This window comes from Echiichthys vipera (genome assembly GCF_963691815.1).
Source record: "Echiichthys vipera genome assembly, chromosome: 8".
Lineage (NCBI taxonomy): Eukaryota > Metazoa > Chordata > Actinopteri > Perciformes > Trachinidae > Echiichthys > Echiichthys vipera.
In genome coordinates, this window is record NC_139833.1 from 15,615,336 (window position 1) to 15,630,820 (window position 15,485).

At 41.2% G+C, this 15,485-nt stretch overlaps 1 protein-coding gene across 3 annotated transcripts in view; it reads right to left on the reverse strand.

The window, feature by feature from the left end:
* Positions 1–13,325, reverse strand: part of nbeal2 (neurobeachin-like 2) — a 35,413-nt gene extending 22,088 nt beyond the window's left edge. For 2 of the 3 annotated variants that reach the window (XM_083918412.1, XM_083918413.1), the window contains exons 1-12: positions 12,760–13,325; positions 5,757–5,845; positions 5,390–5,554; positions 4,769–4,850; positions 4,294–4,406; positions 4,001–4,083; positions 3,198–3,283; positions 2,792–3,095; positions 2,553–2,659; positions 1,091–1,174; positions 793–891; positions 8–642 (exon numbers count right to left, since the gene is read on the reverse strand). In XM_083918412.1, coding sequence (XP_083774538.1) covers positions 8–642; positions 793–891; positions 1,091–1,174; positions 2,553–2,659; positions 2,792–3,095; positions 3,198–3,283; positions 4,001–4,083; positions 4,294–4,406; positions 4,769–4,850; positions 5,390–5,554; positions 5,757–5,845; positions 12,760–12,834 — 1,922 coding nt within the window. In that variant the 5' untranslated portion in view covers positions 12,835–13,325. Of the gene's footprint in view, positions 1–7; positions 643–792; positions 892–1,090; positions 1,175–2,064; positions 2,152–2,552; positions 2,660–2,791; positions 3,096–3,197; positions 3,284–4,000; positions 4,084–4,293; positions 4,407–4,768; positions 4,851–5,389; positions 5,555–5,756; positions 5,846–12,759 lie in introns of all 3 variants that reach the window. The other variant, XM_083918411.1, reaches the window with a different exon arrangement.
* Positions 13,326–15,485: the final 2,160 nt, after the last annotated feature.

The following is a 15,485-nucleotide window of genomic DNA, read 5'->3' on the forward strand; positions in this document are numbered from 1 at the left end:
GCTTTACCTGTAGAGCTGCTTCCTGCGTGGTCCCCTTCCCATGTCATGCTGAGCCCCTGTGCCAGAGTTGACAGAAGTTTTACGGTTGTTGGAGAACTCCATGTTGAGGCAAAGCCAGGCGTGAAAGGAAAACCCACTACCTGGCCAGCGATGGACAGTGGGCACCATAATACCAGCCATGGGGGGCGTAAGATCAAAGTACTGCAAGGCACTGTCCTGGCCTTCTCTGGCCGCCATGGCCGAGAGCACTTGGATAACACGAGCGCAGTAGGGATGCACCCTCCCTACCGCTGCGCCATTGTCCTGATCCACCCGGAGCATCCGTAGCAGGCTCTTCAGCTCCTCTGGTCTCAGACACAGGGAGCCCAGGTCCTGCAGGAGGCCCAGCAGGGCGTCTGCACACTGCCTGTCCAGGCTCTGGGGCTGTAAGAGCACCTGCAGCAGAGCCCCCACCATGTCTGCCTCCACAGCCACGGTGCGACAGGACAAGGAGCCACCGCAGACGGTAGCAAGCCACTGGGCCACCAGCAGCTGAAGATCCCTCTGACCCGACAGGTCAGGCAGCCACTGCAGGAGCAGCAGCAAAGGCTGGTCGTTACTAATACCAAGGTGATGGGCGTGGGCATGCTTGCCCTCCACTGCCTGGAGACAAAAACAGTGACGGCAGAGGATGAAGATAAGGTATGGCCACATGGTTGATAACTTCAGGCAACAATTTAAATAGGAACAAGAGCTAATTGACTCCTGCTGTCTCTGAACTCAGTGGGGATAATGAGGAAATGTGTCTTTCACCATGTTCATCAGCTCCTGCAGAAGCCTTTTGGTGGGTTGACCTTGACTCTTCAGCACATCGAACAGCTGGGAGTAACCAATCCTCTCCTTGAAAACCTCCTAAGGGGGAAGGAGACAGAAATAGGCTGGAGAAAGCTGCTCCACAGGGGATAACTAGTTGGCACACTTCCATACATTGGAAAGGAATACAATGAGACTTCCTAAATGAACGGAAAACAGCTTTCCTCTCATTTCTGCTGTCATTCATAGTATAATGAAGAATATATGATTTGACCATTGAGGATCACAAGGGCCTTACCTTTGCAGAGGGTGAGTTGCTCATTATAGCTGTGAGGACTCCTAAGGCATGAACTGTAATACTGTCGGGTCCTTTCTCCCAAACCTACATAAAAAAAATAATGACTGTGTTTGTAAAACTAAAAACGTGCATCATGACTTGACACCAAAACCAAGCAAAACGTTCCAACTGCACATCACCAAAAAGGAAAACCAAATAAACCAAGTGATTATCTGTAAAGTGCAAGAGAGGAAGAACAACACTTTTTTTTCACCACAAATTACTGGAGCAGAATGGGTCAAAGTAAGTGCACTGCTGTACCAGTCACTAAACAATCGCCTCTTTGTTCATAACTGATAGATCCCAGCATGCATAAACCAAAGCCAACCACCAATAAAAGACTGAGGCAATCCCCAACTATTGCTGGATTAGGCAACATGAAAACACCTGGACACGAGCCAGGTCTTCCACGCAAGCACAACCGGTAGAACAGGCAAAATATAAGGAAAAGAAGGAAAAACATGCATTTAAAAAAAAATGAAACAAGCATTTCATGCACCCTAAAACACACAGCATGCTCCTCTTGCCTTGTGTTGTCAACAGGGAATTCAGCCTCTAATTACAAACGTGATATAAATCAACACCCCCACACAAGTAACGATGAATCCTCCAAGTGATAATTTGAATCTTAACTTTGCAACATGCACAAAGCTAACGCCAGCTTGTCCTGTCTTGTATTTCAAGTTGGATTCAAGTAGCCCAAAATAACAGTAAATCACATTTAACACAGGCAAAAACAACTGATTAAAAAAGGGAACTCCACTCAACAATTAACACATTTAGCTGTGCTACCTGCTTTATTTACAAATGAGTGTAAGCCAGACTTCCTGCCCAAAGCTTCCTGTTTAAACAGCTCAGAGTGGTTAACAAGTGGAGAAGAAGGCTGAGTTTCCTGCTGACAGACCAATATCATCAACACCAAGTGGGGAGAGTACCTGGTCCACTTCGACCTCTGTGAGTAAACATGAAGTGAGGTCACACACAACCCCACGCTCCGGGTTACGCATGATGCTCTGAAAGAGCTGCCGCACACACACACACACACACACACACACACACACACACACACACACACACACACACACACACACACACACACACACACACACACACACACACACACACACACACACACACACACACACACACACACACACACACACACACACACACACACACACACACACACACACACACACACACACACACACACACACACACACACACACACACACACACACACACACACGACGATTAGACATTGTCATAAAGACAGGTTTGATGCTGGTCTCTGTACAGCTGCGGCGGGATGCGTGTTCATTAAGCTGGAAGCGTAAACATTTTTTGTGATACTTCACAGAAAGAGGTTAGACAGCAGATGTGGCATGACAGAGCAGACAATCTTGCTGGACAGAGGTCTGACCTTGCTGTTCTGAATGAGCCTGAGGATGTGTTCAAAGCAGTTGTTGTTGAGGAACACAGCCTGCAGAACTGGTCTGTCAGAGCACTGCAGGATCTCTGGAACAGCAGCTAGAATTGACAACAAGGAGGATGTTGACTCTTGACTACACTGGGTAAAATCATTTATTTAGCTTCCAAACCGATTCAGAGATATAAAAATAAGGAATGCTTTACACTCCACTAGATTGGATATGCTCTTACTTAGCATTTGGATCTGGAGGGAGATCAGGCTGTCCTCCCAGCTCTGCCTCTCTTTATGCTCACTGCTGAGCGGACGGTTCCAGTTGAGGAGCTGGAAGAAGCTCTCCAGTATCGTCCTAATCTCCACCTGCCGCTCCGCAGGGCTGCTGGAGTGCAGGAGGTGGATCATTGCGATCAGGCACTGCAGGGTCAGCCGTGGGAGGCCCGTGCTCTTCGGTTCAGTGGAGGTCCGGCAGCACCACGCACGCAGAACAGAGAACAGGTCCTCAACAGAGTGAGGGGTAATGGAGAGAAGGCCATTCTTCTGGAAAAGACATGGACAAAGTCACTTAATAATCTGTTTTAATTTGCACTTGTAATAGTTTTACAGTAATCACTGATGAAGAGGACAGATCGGCAAACAGACCTTTTTTCCACTGATGACAGCGCCCTGGAGATGAACACACCTGAGAGTGAGGAGCTCTGGGATCCGCTCGCTTTCCTGGAGACTTTCTGTGAACATGCATTCAAGCCAAGAAACAGTGTTATGAAGAACAGCTATCACCTAACAACAATTCAGAAAAACGTTAACGGCCCCATGTTGTAAAATGTGAGATTTCCATGTCTTTTTTTAGTCTTTAAACGAGCCATTAGGACTTCCATGAGATAGTGATGTCACAGCTATACGAGATAGGGTGAAAGTAGGGTGAAGTCAAATGTTCATTGTACAATGGCTCAGCAAAAAACGTCCCAGACAATGCCACGTCTGGCATTCAGAGTTACTTCAAAAAGAAAAACCCAAGCTTTACTACTTGGCTAGGTATCACACAATTAGCTCTTAACATTTTTAATTAAAGCATGCAATCATGGTATAATCCTCCTAAAGTTTGGACATACTGAAACTTGCCCAGGCTGAGATTTCCCACATGGCTTATAGATTAGTACTTGCTGACCAAATGAGCTTCCATAATTAGAAATGCTCAAACCCTGGTAATTGAAATGTGATAATTAGATGTTCACCGGTTATTTTACATCCTAAGAAACATGGCAAAGAATGAGATTTGGAGAAAACGAAAGGTCACCAATTTTCAAGTCAAAAATGAAAGATCTAAGCTGTGTTTAGGCAGTGGTGATAACAGTTGTTGGTAACAGTTGGTGGTAGCAGTTGATTCTTGTGAGGTATGTGAGGTCTGACAGAGTGAAAGAGCAGAGGAAAAGGGAGTGTCTCACCATGGAAAAGAGCAGGCAGCTCTTCTGGCAAGTCCAGCGGGGAAAACTTATACTTATTCCTCTCCAGCAAGCTCACCTCCTCCCTGCGACACACAAAAACCTTGAATCACCACATCACACCTAGTCAGTCAGGGGATGCTATTAACACCGCTGGCGCTAATGAGGCTTGACTCAAGACGGGGGTGTTACACATCACAAAAGGTTGGGCAAGATGTCAAATGCATAAGATACTCTTTGGGTCTTCATGTGACTAAATTCCACCTCCCACACAGAGCGAAGCAGCACACACTCACCCTGCCAGGCGTCTCCTCCACGTCTGATAAGGGTCAAACAAACTTTCACACAACACGAGTCCATGCTGCACAACCATCTGCAGGGACGACTGCTCCCCTTGTCCCTTCTTTAGCTGTACCAAATTAAAAAAAATATTGGAGACACATTTATCTATAATTCATCTCCAGCACAGATGTTATTTTAACGTGCAACAAATACAACACATTCAGTATAATGAATAGAAGACTGAATACATACCCACTTCTCTTTTCACTCCAAAATAGTTTTGTTACTTCTATGTGAGGATGTTTCTTATTATATACAGAACACATTCTGTATAGGTCCAATGTCTCTTTAACGTATGAGATTTCTGCACAGTTACTACAAGGACGCTTAATCTCTCCGCATGCATGATATACTGAGCATGCAGTAGAGCCAAGCCTCGACATAAATCACTGAAATCTGTGTTTGAGGTACAGTTTATAATGGCCTTACCTGGTCCAAACAGAAATTCAAAAGCTTGATGGTTTCAAAAACAAAATCAGGGGTCTTGTCTGGGTCGATGTTCTCCATATTCCTAGAAGTAGAAAGAAATTTGTGCAATTGAGTGCTGAGAAAATCTGAGAAAACATGAAGGGACAACTTCCTGATGCTGAGTCGCAGGCTGTTTGCACAACCAACATTGCAATTACTGGAAAAGCTGAAAAACTGTATTTCATCTGGTTCCCTTTTCCACCATTTCCTATTTTGCTATTGGTACAGATTTAATATTCAGTAAAGGAAATTGAAAAAGGATAAGACAAAATGACCTGATTTTATACATTACGTACTACAAACATTTCAAGTACATTTTTATTGACAAAAATAAATTGTATTTAGTCTCCGGTATCTGCCCGAATATTATTTTATCCCTAAAAATATGTCCTACAGCCTAATTTCTATAAGTAATACCACAACTTAGGGAAGAAATGATAAATGACCTGCAACCGGAGATTGCCTATTGTCATGATAACAACATCTACAATAGATTTCACACAATACATTCATTAGCACAACAGTTGTACTATGTTTATGATCATGATGATGAAGCGTATGCACAGCAGGCCGGGCCCTCACCTGCAGACAATGATGAAGAACTTGATGAGGAGCAGGGGGTGAGGAGTGGTGCCGTTGGGTTCGGCAGCGTCGGAGAGGTGCGTTGCGCTCTGCCATAACTGGGTGCCTAGGAACACCAGGACCTCGCTGGGGAGCAAGGGTACCTCCGAGCTGCACTCCTCCAGCCTAGAAGAGGAGGATGTGGGAAGGGAGGGGATGGGAGGCAGCAGCAAAGAGGCAAAGGGCGTTGTGATAGGCGCTTCGTTTACACATAACATAAACATGTCAAAATGGTATCTCTACAGGAGGTCGGAGACCATCCTGCTTTGGGGAATACAAACCGGTGAGCTTCTGGGTATGTAGTTTGTAAATAACTTTTACCACGTACCTCCTAGGCTCCAGCGACTGCACATCAATAAGCCTCTCAAAGGATGCCACAAATGCCTCCAGCCACTGCTGCAGATAGCCCACGTCTCTCTGCAGGAGGGAGGAAAGATCAAATATGCAGTGAGCCGTGTTAGTAAATAACAGTGTGCGTGTGAAAAATGTTTGCACAAGAAATATCAATGGAATATGTTCTTTGTTTGTGCTCGGTTGTTGCGCTACTCTGCAAAGGTTGAGCATTTAACTGACGCACTGTGGCTGACAAACATGCCACTGACTATGACCTGTTTTTGTAACAGGATGTTGCAAAGAGATGTAACTCACAGAGAGGAACACATGAGCCAATTCTTTCCTTTTTTCAAAACAGGGGGCTAAAAGAAGCAAAAAAGTCCTTTCTTTTAAGTCCATTGCAGTCATAAACTATGTATAAAGTGGTCAGCGTACAAATGTGAGTTCTCAGTGTGCGCATGTCGTTGTCTTACACGAGACATTCCTGCATCTTTATCACATAACTTAAGGTGGTTTCAGTTGTGTGAGGATGTTAACATACAAACTGTTGTTATCACAGTTTTAATCAGCCTCTGCAGTGCAACGTATCCTGCCACTCTTCGCTCCTCACATCAGTCTCTCAAGCTCACACAGACTAAATAGCACCAATGTCATAAGGGTCAGCAGAGACACAACTTTGTATGGAAATATTTTGATCTTTTTGGAACATTTTATATAAAGCCAACTTATCCTTAAAGGTTACATATTGTTAAAGTTTTCAATTTTGTAAGAGTTTTCCATGCCTTTTTTGTTTTTTTTGTTTTTTGTATTAAAAAAGCAGGTCAAGGTGCTATATAAATACTGTGAAAGTATCAAAACGCACAATCCACAGAGAAATGCACACACCGTATTCAGAAACTGTGTCTTTAAACGAGACAACAGGATCTCCGTAAGGTTGCAATGTCGCAACTATACTATATATACACACATAATATATACTGTGTATATATATATATATATATATATATATATATATATATACGTATATGCAGTAATGGTGAAGAGTGCAGGTGCAGAAGACTTAATGCTGACCAATCAGAGCAGACTGGCCTTTTTCTACAGAGGGTCTGAAAGAGACAGGCGCTAAAACAGAGCATTTCAGACAGAGGGTGAATACAGGTATATTCAGACAGACAGTTTAGGGTAAAATAGTGTGTTTTTTGAACATTAAAGCATGCAATCATGTTCTAGCAGAAACACAAAATATAAGTATGAACCTGAAAATGAGCATAATATGGGACCTTTAAGAAGTCCTGACGATTCAGACTGTTACTGGTTAGAACCCAGGGTTTCAAAATCCAATTACATACACAGGACATCCAGAAATGTTCTTTGATGTACCATGTGATGGAACAACCTGAACATGTAGATCAGCTGAGTATGCACAAAGCCACTGTAGCTAATACTTGAGGCAGCTTCGGTAGAGCAGGCAGAATGAGGGAAGACACAAGCTGTTTCAGACTTACTGACTGACTCACTGTACACAAATAACAGAGGCTACAGTACAGCAAACAGCACATGGTATAACAATAAACCAGGTACTTCCCCATTAGCCGTCTAGCAAATAAGTCAAAAATGAGCAATGTGTAGTGTGCTGCAGTTGATGTTGGTTACTTTCAAAGCTGCTGCAGCTCCAACATACAGTAGATACTGTAACTGTGGACAATTGCATGTCTAATGTGTTGCTAATTGTCACAGTTCCTGTAGAGAAATTGAAACCTAATGCAGTTAACGCTGAAAACATTTCTAATGCTGCATTAATGTTAAATGTACATTACCAACTGGCATTGACTTATAGGCCAGTCCATCTCTCATTGTATGCAGCTGAGCTGGGTGCCAGGTTCTTGCGAACCCAGTCTCAGATGAGCCTTCGGTGCAGTCCCCACGCCAGCAGCTCAGAAGCCGCGCACACTAAACATGCACCGATATCTGATTCGCTTCTCTCTGGTCTTCCAAACGTCAAGCAAGCAACCAGGAAATGACATGTCACTTTAACCGTGGTTTATTTCCTCCATACGCAGCCTCCTCGTCAAGCCCCTTCCTCTTTTGGTCCTACAGCTATAATTGTGAGCAGATATGAGATAGGCCTCTATAAAAAAAAATTAAAAAACTTCCCACAGCAACAAAGAAAGAAAACTGAAACGCGACAAGTTAAAGCAATGAATGTAATAATGTAAATACTGTATTTCCAGACGGAGAAAGTTTAGGTCATATGCCTTTAGCACATCACTATAAGCTTCATATACACAATCTGATTAGCAAGCTATAGAAAAAATAATAATAAAATGATGTAAATCGAGCACATACTGGATAAAATCTCTTCATGTACTCTGTGAAAACAGGAAATCTAACTGAACAACCTATTGTTTTGTTTCTATATTTGTCTACTGGAAGTCCCAATGTACAAGGAAACACAATAATAGGGGTTAATTAAGGGATGCAATTTGAGCATAGTGGGTTGACAACTCTGCATAATATGATGGCAGCCTTCATTTTTACACTGAGTGGGACCTTCTAGTTTTACTGGGGAGGGTGTATCATTCTAGCATATAATAAAATAATTAGATCACAAATAGGAAGTGAGTCTGGTTGGCTAATGAGAAGTAAAACCAGGGGAAATACATTGTTTTTTTTCTGCAGCAAAACTGGTTCCCACACCTGGTAGAGCACCCTGCTTTATGTCTGCACCGGTGACCTAAAAATCATCCCTACAAAATTACTATTGATCAACACCTCACAAGAAATAAACATCCCTTGCTTTCAGTACAATTGCTTTTTCCCCCTCACATCGCACAGAGCAAGTAAGTCAAGTATTTGATCGATATAGAAGCTATTAGAACAGATGTCACAAACCAACCATGAGGTACCCAACCCTTATAAACTGTGGCATTTATCTCCGTTGTAGCTGCACAAGGCCAAGCAGCTGTGCAGCTCTCTGCTGCTTGGCATTCTGCTTCGCTCCAGCTTCCTGCACAAGTGAAAGCAAAGAGCACTTTGATTTTCCTGGTTGGCCCTTCTGTTGGTAAACAGGGGAGATCAGGGTACCCGAGGGAATTTAATCACAGGGCTCATAAGATGGTGATGGGGAGCTGCAAGGTTGGCTGTTATTGCTGTTGCATCTCTCATATTGACATAATCATATAAATCAGAACTGAGACACATTCACGGCAGAGTGTTGTGGCGACTAAAGCCAGGAAATGTGACTTGTTCTTTCTTCATAGCAAGCAGAGGAGGTGGTTTCACAGCAGCGTGGATGGTGACAGTCGAGTTGGTCCATCTCTATCGCTACAGGCTTTAATTAGTCCCTCTAACAGTCTCTTGAGCTAATGATCAGGGGATAATCACACACTGTTTCTCTGCTTGCCTTACATCTTCGCGAACAATCCATTCATCGACCAGCTGTTTCAGCTCTACCTGAATGTTGCATGTTGACGTGTGATGCTTTTTCAGAAACCTGCTTTAAGAAATGAGACTTCATTGATCTGCATTTACCCCCAACCATCAACAGCTAAATTGATTAGTTTTAAAAGTCAAGCATTCATCCAGTTAAAATACCTAATATTTACATGTTCCTGCTTCTCAGATACAAGGGTTTTATTGCTTTTCTCATTTTTTTTTATAACTGTATATTGAATACAATTGGGTATTTTGGCTGTTTGGGACAAAACAGGCAACATGAAGACATAACTTTGGACACTTAAAGTGGTCATTTTTGAACTAAATTAACTATTTCTGAATTAATTGCTAAATTCATCCTTAAAGCATTAGTTGCCGGCCTACAACCAGCATGAAACACCGATGATTAAAATAATTAATGTTAAAGTACAGTTTAACAGTTTACTACTATATCATCCAGAAACAATACCCTTCAGGTTGTCTGCAGACACGACCTGACAAGTAAAGTTACTCCCCCAGTGATTAGATCACACTCTTCTGTGTATGTCCATACCTGTCAGGCATGAGAATTTTATGATGGTCTGAAAAACATTCGTAGATATTAACTCCAGAAAAGGGCCGGTTCTATTCATTGTATGAGAGGCACTGAGCATCACTTGGCTGAACATGCTCTCACCAAACTTCAAACTCCAAAAACCTGATAACCAAGAAGCATTCAGTAAACACTGCATGTTTACACTGTCACTAAAGTTGTTTGTTGATCTATATAATTAAGTAACCGCTTGTATGTTGATGTAAGTATGTATATGATGTATCTGTACACTGTGTTCTCGGCTGTAGAAAATAATTAACTGTCTAGCTTATAATAGGCTGCCAGTTTGTTTGGTCATTTGTACAGAAAAAGTCTCATTTGGGGCAAGCTTTAGACAAGATGCCTCGATATCACAATGGCTTTTCAGTTCTGAAACCTCAGCTGATCTAAAAATCTAGCAAAGGGTGTGTGATTTCTTGCACAATCGGAGGAAGCAGGGCTCCTTTATCACCGACAAGCCTGAGCACGTTTTGCTTTCTTATTGCAAATACAGAACGATGACTGAGATACTGCATGTACTCAAACATGCTGGGATCAACTAGATCTGCAAAGATGAATCGATTAGTTGTCAACCATTGCCAACCACCAACTATTTTGATAATCAATCAATTTGAGTAATTTTTCAAGAGAAATAAAATCTAAATTGTCTTATTCCAGCATCTTAAATGTGAATATTTTCTGGTTTCTTCACTCCTCTATGACAGTAAACTGAATATTTTTTGAGTTGTGGATAAAAACAATATATTTGAGGATATCATATTGGGCTTTGGGAAACACTGATCAACAAAATAATCAATCAATCGAGAAAACAATTGACAGAATAATTGACAATGAAAGTAATCATTAGTTGCAGCCCTAGTACTACTGTTAAGATTAATGACAGCTGTATTATATACTGTAAACTCCCATAATCTAACATGAGTTAATATATATATATATATATATATATATATATAATATTAACTCATGATAGATTATGGGAGTTTACAGTACAGTATAGAAACACACACAAACAAACATCAACAGACACACAAGACTGAAATATTTACTGCTGCCTGGGGGTGTTTGTTGTAACTCAAACAGAGAGCAAGCCATTAACACTATAAGTAAAGGCTTGTTTGCAGCACAAACAAAACATGTATTAAACAGAGCTCAGGTCAGTTTGACGCATTTGTAATAATCAAAACATTCCATGATGTGTGATGAATCTTAAAACAAGGCCTGTGAGTCGGAGATGGAAAATGTCCAGTTTAAAACACAATATTGTCTGCGCCAGCTTGACTAACAGGCAAACAACAAAAACACTGTGTTGATTTTTAGAGGAGAGGCAGGTGATTGTTCTCTGAAGTGGTTCTGCTGCCTTTCTGCAACCTATTGTGTTCCTCTGAGTCACAGAAGGTGGTGGCATTAAAAGCTGAGCTCAAATAAATCCATCGCCTCTGCCATCCTTCATCGCAGCAGGTCATTTGCATGTATGCAAAAATCTACAAGAAAGCTGTGTGTCATTCACTGAGACTTTTATAAACTTTGTTCCTATTAGCCCTGAGGGCAACTGATGAGAATTAACTGAGGGCCGAGAGGCAGCTTTATAAGGAACGGTCTTGCACACAGAGATGCTAGAAAGCCACACACACACACACACACACACACACACACACACGATTATTTGTGACAGTGCCAACAACTTCTTATATGATTGTAAAAGAAACTGGCATAAACAGGAAAGTTCAGTCAATCTGCAGTTGCAGATGCAGCAGCAGCAGACCAAAGGAGAAGTAACAGGGTGAATAAGAAACACACTTCCTCTGGGATGCATCCACAGTGACCACAATGACCACTTGATAGTAAATGTTGCAAGAGTTTGTTGATGCCTTTAGAGCATTTCTGCAGTTATTCCAGCATTGACTTGTGCCCCGTCTTACCTAAAACGCGTTTATCCAGTTACCTAGACTGGACTTAAGCCTAGTCCCTAAATCAAAGCAACATTCAATCGAGATATGGAATGAAAAAAAATGTAGGACTAGACTTTATCCTCGTAAAGAAACCGGCCCTTTAGATCCACTGTGATAATACTAGAGCAGTCTGCACACCCTACAGTGAACATACATGCAAATTTGGAAAGAGGTCTCGTTTCTTCTGTCCTCAGGCATGGGAGCAGATTGCAAACACATTAAATAGTAATACTTAGTTTATTCACAGCCAAAAGTGTATTTCCTTTCAAAGAGGAGGCATGACATGAAAGCATGTGCAAGATCAGTTTTACTAGGAATTTGTTTTCATCATTATTACCTAGATATCGCACCTCAATGGGCCAAATAACTGAGATCCACCCACAGGGGGCAACATTTGAGACCAAAATACGACACTAAAAATGTTGACACTCATTGTATGTCAAATTAGATTAAGTTTTTACACTAAGAGTCAAAAACATATGTTCCAGGTAACGAGAGGATATTTTCCTGAACAATATAACCAGTTTTTAAAAATATCAATCCCATTATGTTTTAAATGCGACATGAGGGAACAGGAACAGGAACAGGAAGTAGCCTCAGTGACACCTGCGCCGCAGGTACAGGATCAAACACACTTCGTTAAGTGGGTTCATCTGCTTCAGATATCATAATTACTTACTGCTTTCAATAACTAAAATGACTCAGTGACACAGTCAAACGATATGGCAGCATGATCTAGTTCTAGTATGCACGGGCCAGCCTTCTCCACTTGGTAAATAAACAGCTGCTGTACAAATAAGCACACAAAAAATAAGCGACTTCCTCATGTAACCGTTTACAACATACGACAGAGACATGATGACACACAACATGGCTGCAGTACAGATATCTCTCTCTCTCACACACACACACACACACACACACCATGACCGTGTGTTCATCGGGTCACGTTATAAACTTCAGGCAGAGGAACCTGCTGCAACAGGTGTCACCGTCAGGTCTTCCGCACTTGCACTCACCTTTGTGTAATATAACATCCACAGCTCATACAGTCTTTCCTTCGAAGCCATCCCGCCGCCCTTGTGGTTGCTCATATCTCTTTTCTCTCTCTTTTTTAAAATAAATCATGAAATGGTAAGCATGAGCCAACCCAGGGCTGTTTGACGTTGTTTCCTACAGGCAGGAGGACGCGCCACGCTCCTTGGAACCATTCCTGCAACAAGAATAAAAAAAAAAAAGAAAATTCGGGCGCAATAATCCACGCAAAAGTGCTTTTCTGTCTCGAAGCGCAAAGTTATCAGAGTGGCGTGAAAAAGCAAAACATGACGATGTGAGTGCGGCCACGGTGCTGAAATCGCTGTCGATATTTATAAAACCAGGAACAAAAATGCGTGGAAATACATGTCTGGAGGAACACCCATGTCCGCATTTAGAGCGAGCTTGTTGCTGCTGTATGATTCCTATTGGAGAGAGTTCCCACGGAAGCGACAGATGCCATCCGCTCAACACCGAGAAATGACTGCGCTGCCCGTGTGGATTCAGTCAGCAGAAGTGTACAGCCCTGTGTTATCTGATGCACGCTATCATCAACTAGTGTCTGACTGTTAAACAAGACATTCAGAGGAGAGTTGACTGAAGATCATGCTCACAGGTAGGCTGGTATTCTTAAAGACACAAACACAGCCTCCTCCAGCACTCCTCTAGTCTGCAAATGGAAGTTGAAGTTTATAGCTGCATGTATTAACATAAAAATAGATACATATCAATAAAATGCAGCAGCATTTGGGGCAGAATAGGCAGCCCTGTGACCTCATTATGTGCAAGTGATCTTGTCTCAAGAAGAAACATTTGTGCAATTTCGTATAGACCAAGGATGAAGCTATGACTTTGCACAGCAAGCAACATTCAGTACTGATAACATAAAGACACACACACACACACACACACACACACAGAAACTGAACTTCAGACTAGACAGTAATAAATAATTATAATACACAGTACAATGGCTCAATACTGAAAGTAAAACATAGGAGCATTTTCAAACATTGCTCCAATAAAACTTTTGGGTTGTCAATTTGAAGAATGGCCTTTTCATCTCCCCCCTTTTTATGCATGCGGAGAAGTAGTATTTGGATTTTATAAGTGGTCCTAATCATTGCTAAACAAGCTAAATAAACCACTCAAAAACCCTCTGAGATCAGCTGGAAAATGCATTGGCACCAAGCTGTAAACAGGGTTGTTTACCCTACAATAGACTTTTTATATGTTAAATACATTATGCTGTCGATTAGTCTACATACTTTTACTTAAGTAATCTTTGAATGCAGGAATATTAGTGGAGTAATTTCACAGCTGAACTTTTACTTACTTATTTATCTAAAATTTTTATTTGAAAGCGACCATGAGCAATTAAAAACATAAATGCAACCATTTGATGCATTGCACCAGAGTTAGCCTTAGGCTAATTTGCATCTGCTGTACAAATACAGCGTGGATAAAAACATCACTCAACAAATAAGAACATGTAACATACAGTTATATATCAAACCCACACACACACACACACACACACACACACACACACACACACACACACACACACACAAACACACACACACACACTACATGGTCAGAGGGTGTGGCAGCATTAACAGCACCCAGCACCACCTACACACATACACACCATGACAGTCCCATGGGTAAATGAAAGTGACTGAAATAAAAAGTAACGATGGTCACTAAAAAGTTACTTACTTCGTCTACCACTGTAAATTAGAGCAATTGCATCTTTATGTCTGTATGTCTGTTGTAGGTTACTAAACTGATAGTTTAGTATAGTATGTATCTGTTATGGTAGACTGTAAGTAATTACTAATGTACTACAAATTGGAGATTTATTGATTTATTACTGTTATGATCTTTAACCCTGTTATCCCCGTCTACAACCAGGTTTGTGTTGTCACACACTTGGTCATTAGTGAGATGGACACAGTGAAGCTCGAGGCAGCTGTATTACCATGGCGATGGCCTACATTCCTAACCATGACCTGACAGTGTGACCATCAACAGGCGGAACAGTGTGACAGTCTGTCCTATGTATTCCCCTTAATGTATAGGTCTGCTAATAGTCCATAACTATGTTTGAAAACTGTTCAAAAATATAAGCTACTAAAAGTTAAATCAAGTCACTTTTAATCCATGTGCCCAGAGGCTACATCGAACACATAAAAAAATCTCATTATCCTCTCTCCGTAGGAATTTGATTATTTATCTGTGGGTTGAGACAAGAAGATTTACATATTTAGCCTATTTTCTTGATGTATAAGAATGAGGAAGGGCCATGATGATGGTTAAGTTTAGTTTATTGATACAGGGAGATATATGCAGGTCAAATATTTATGTATGTTGCATATGTATGTAAATAGCCTATATAGTATGTACTGTATGTATGTATATGTTTGTAGCATATATATATATATATATATATATATATATATATATATATATATATATATATATATATATATATATGTTTATATACACACACAATATATGATAAAGATCAACTGTATAACATAATTTAAACAGCAAAGAAGGGGTAGGATTTGTGTGTATAATATTTAATTTGTGTTGTTTATGAGAAATGTATTAATTGAGTTTGTGTATCGTTCATTTGATTGTTTTTTATTTTTGTTTTGTGTGTTTTTATCTTTTTTTTGTGAAAGGAGACAATGTTTTTAAA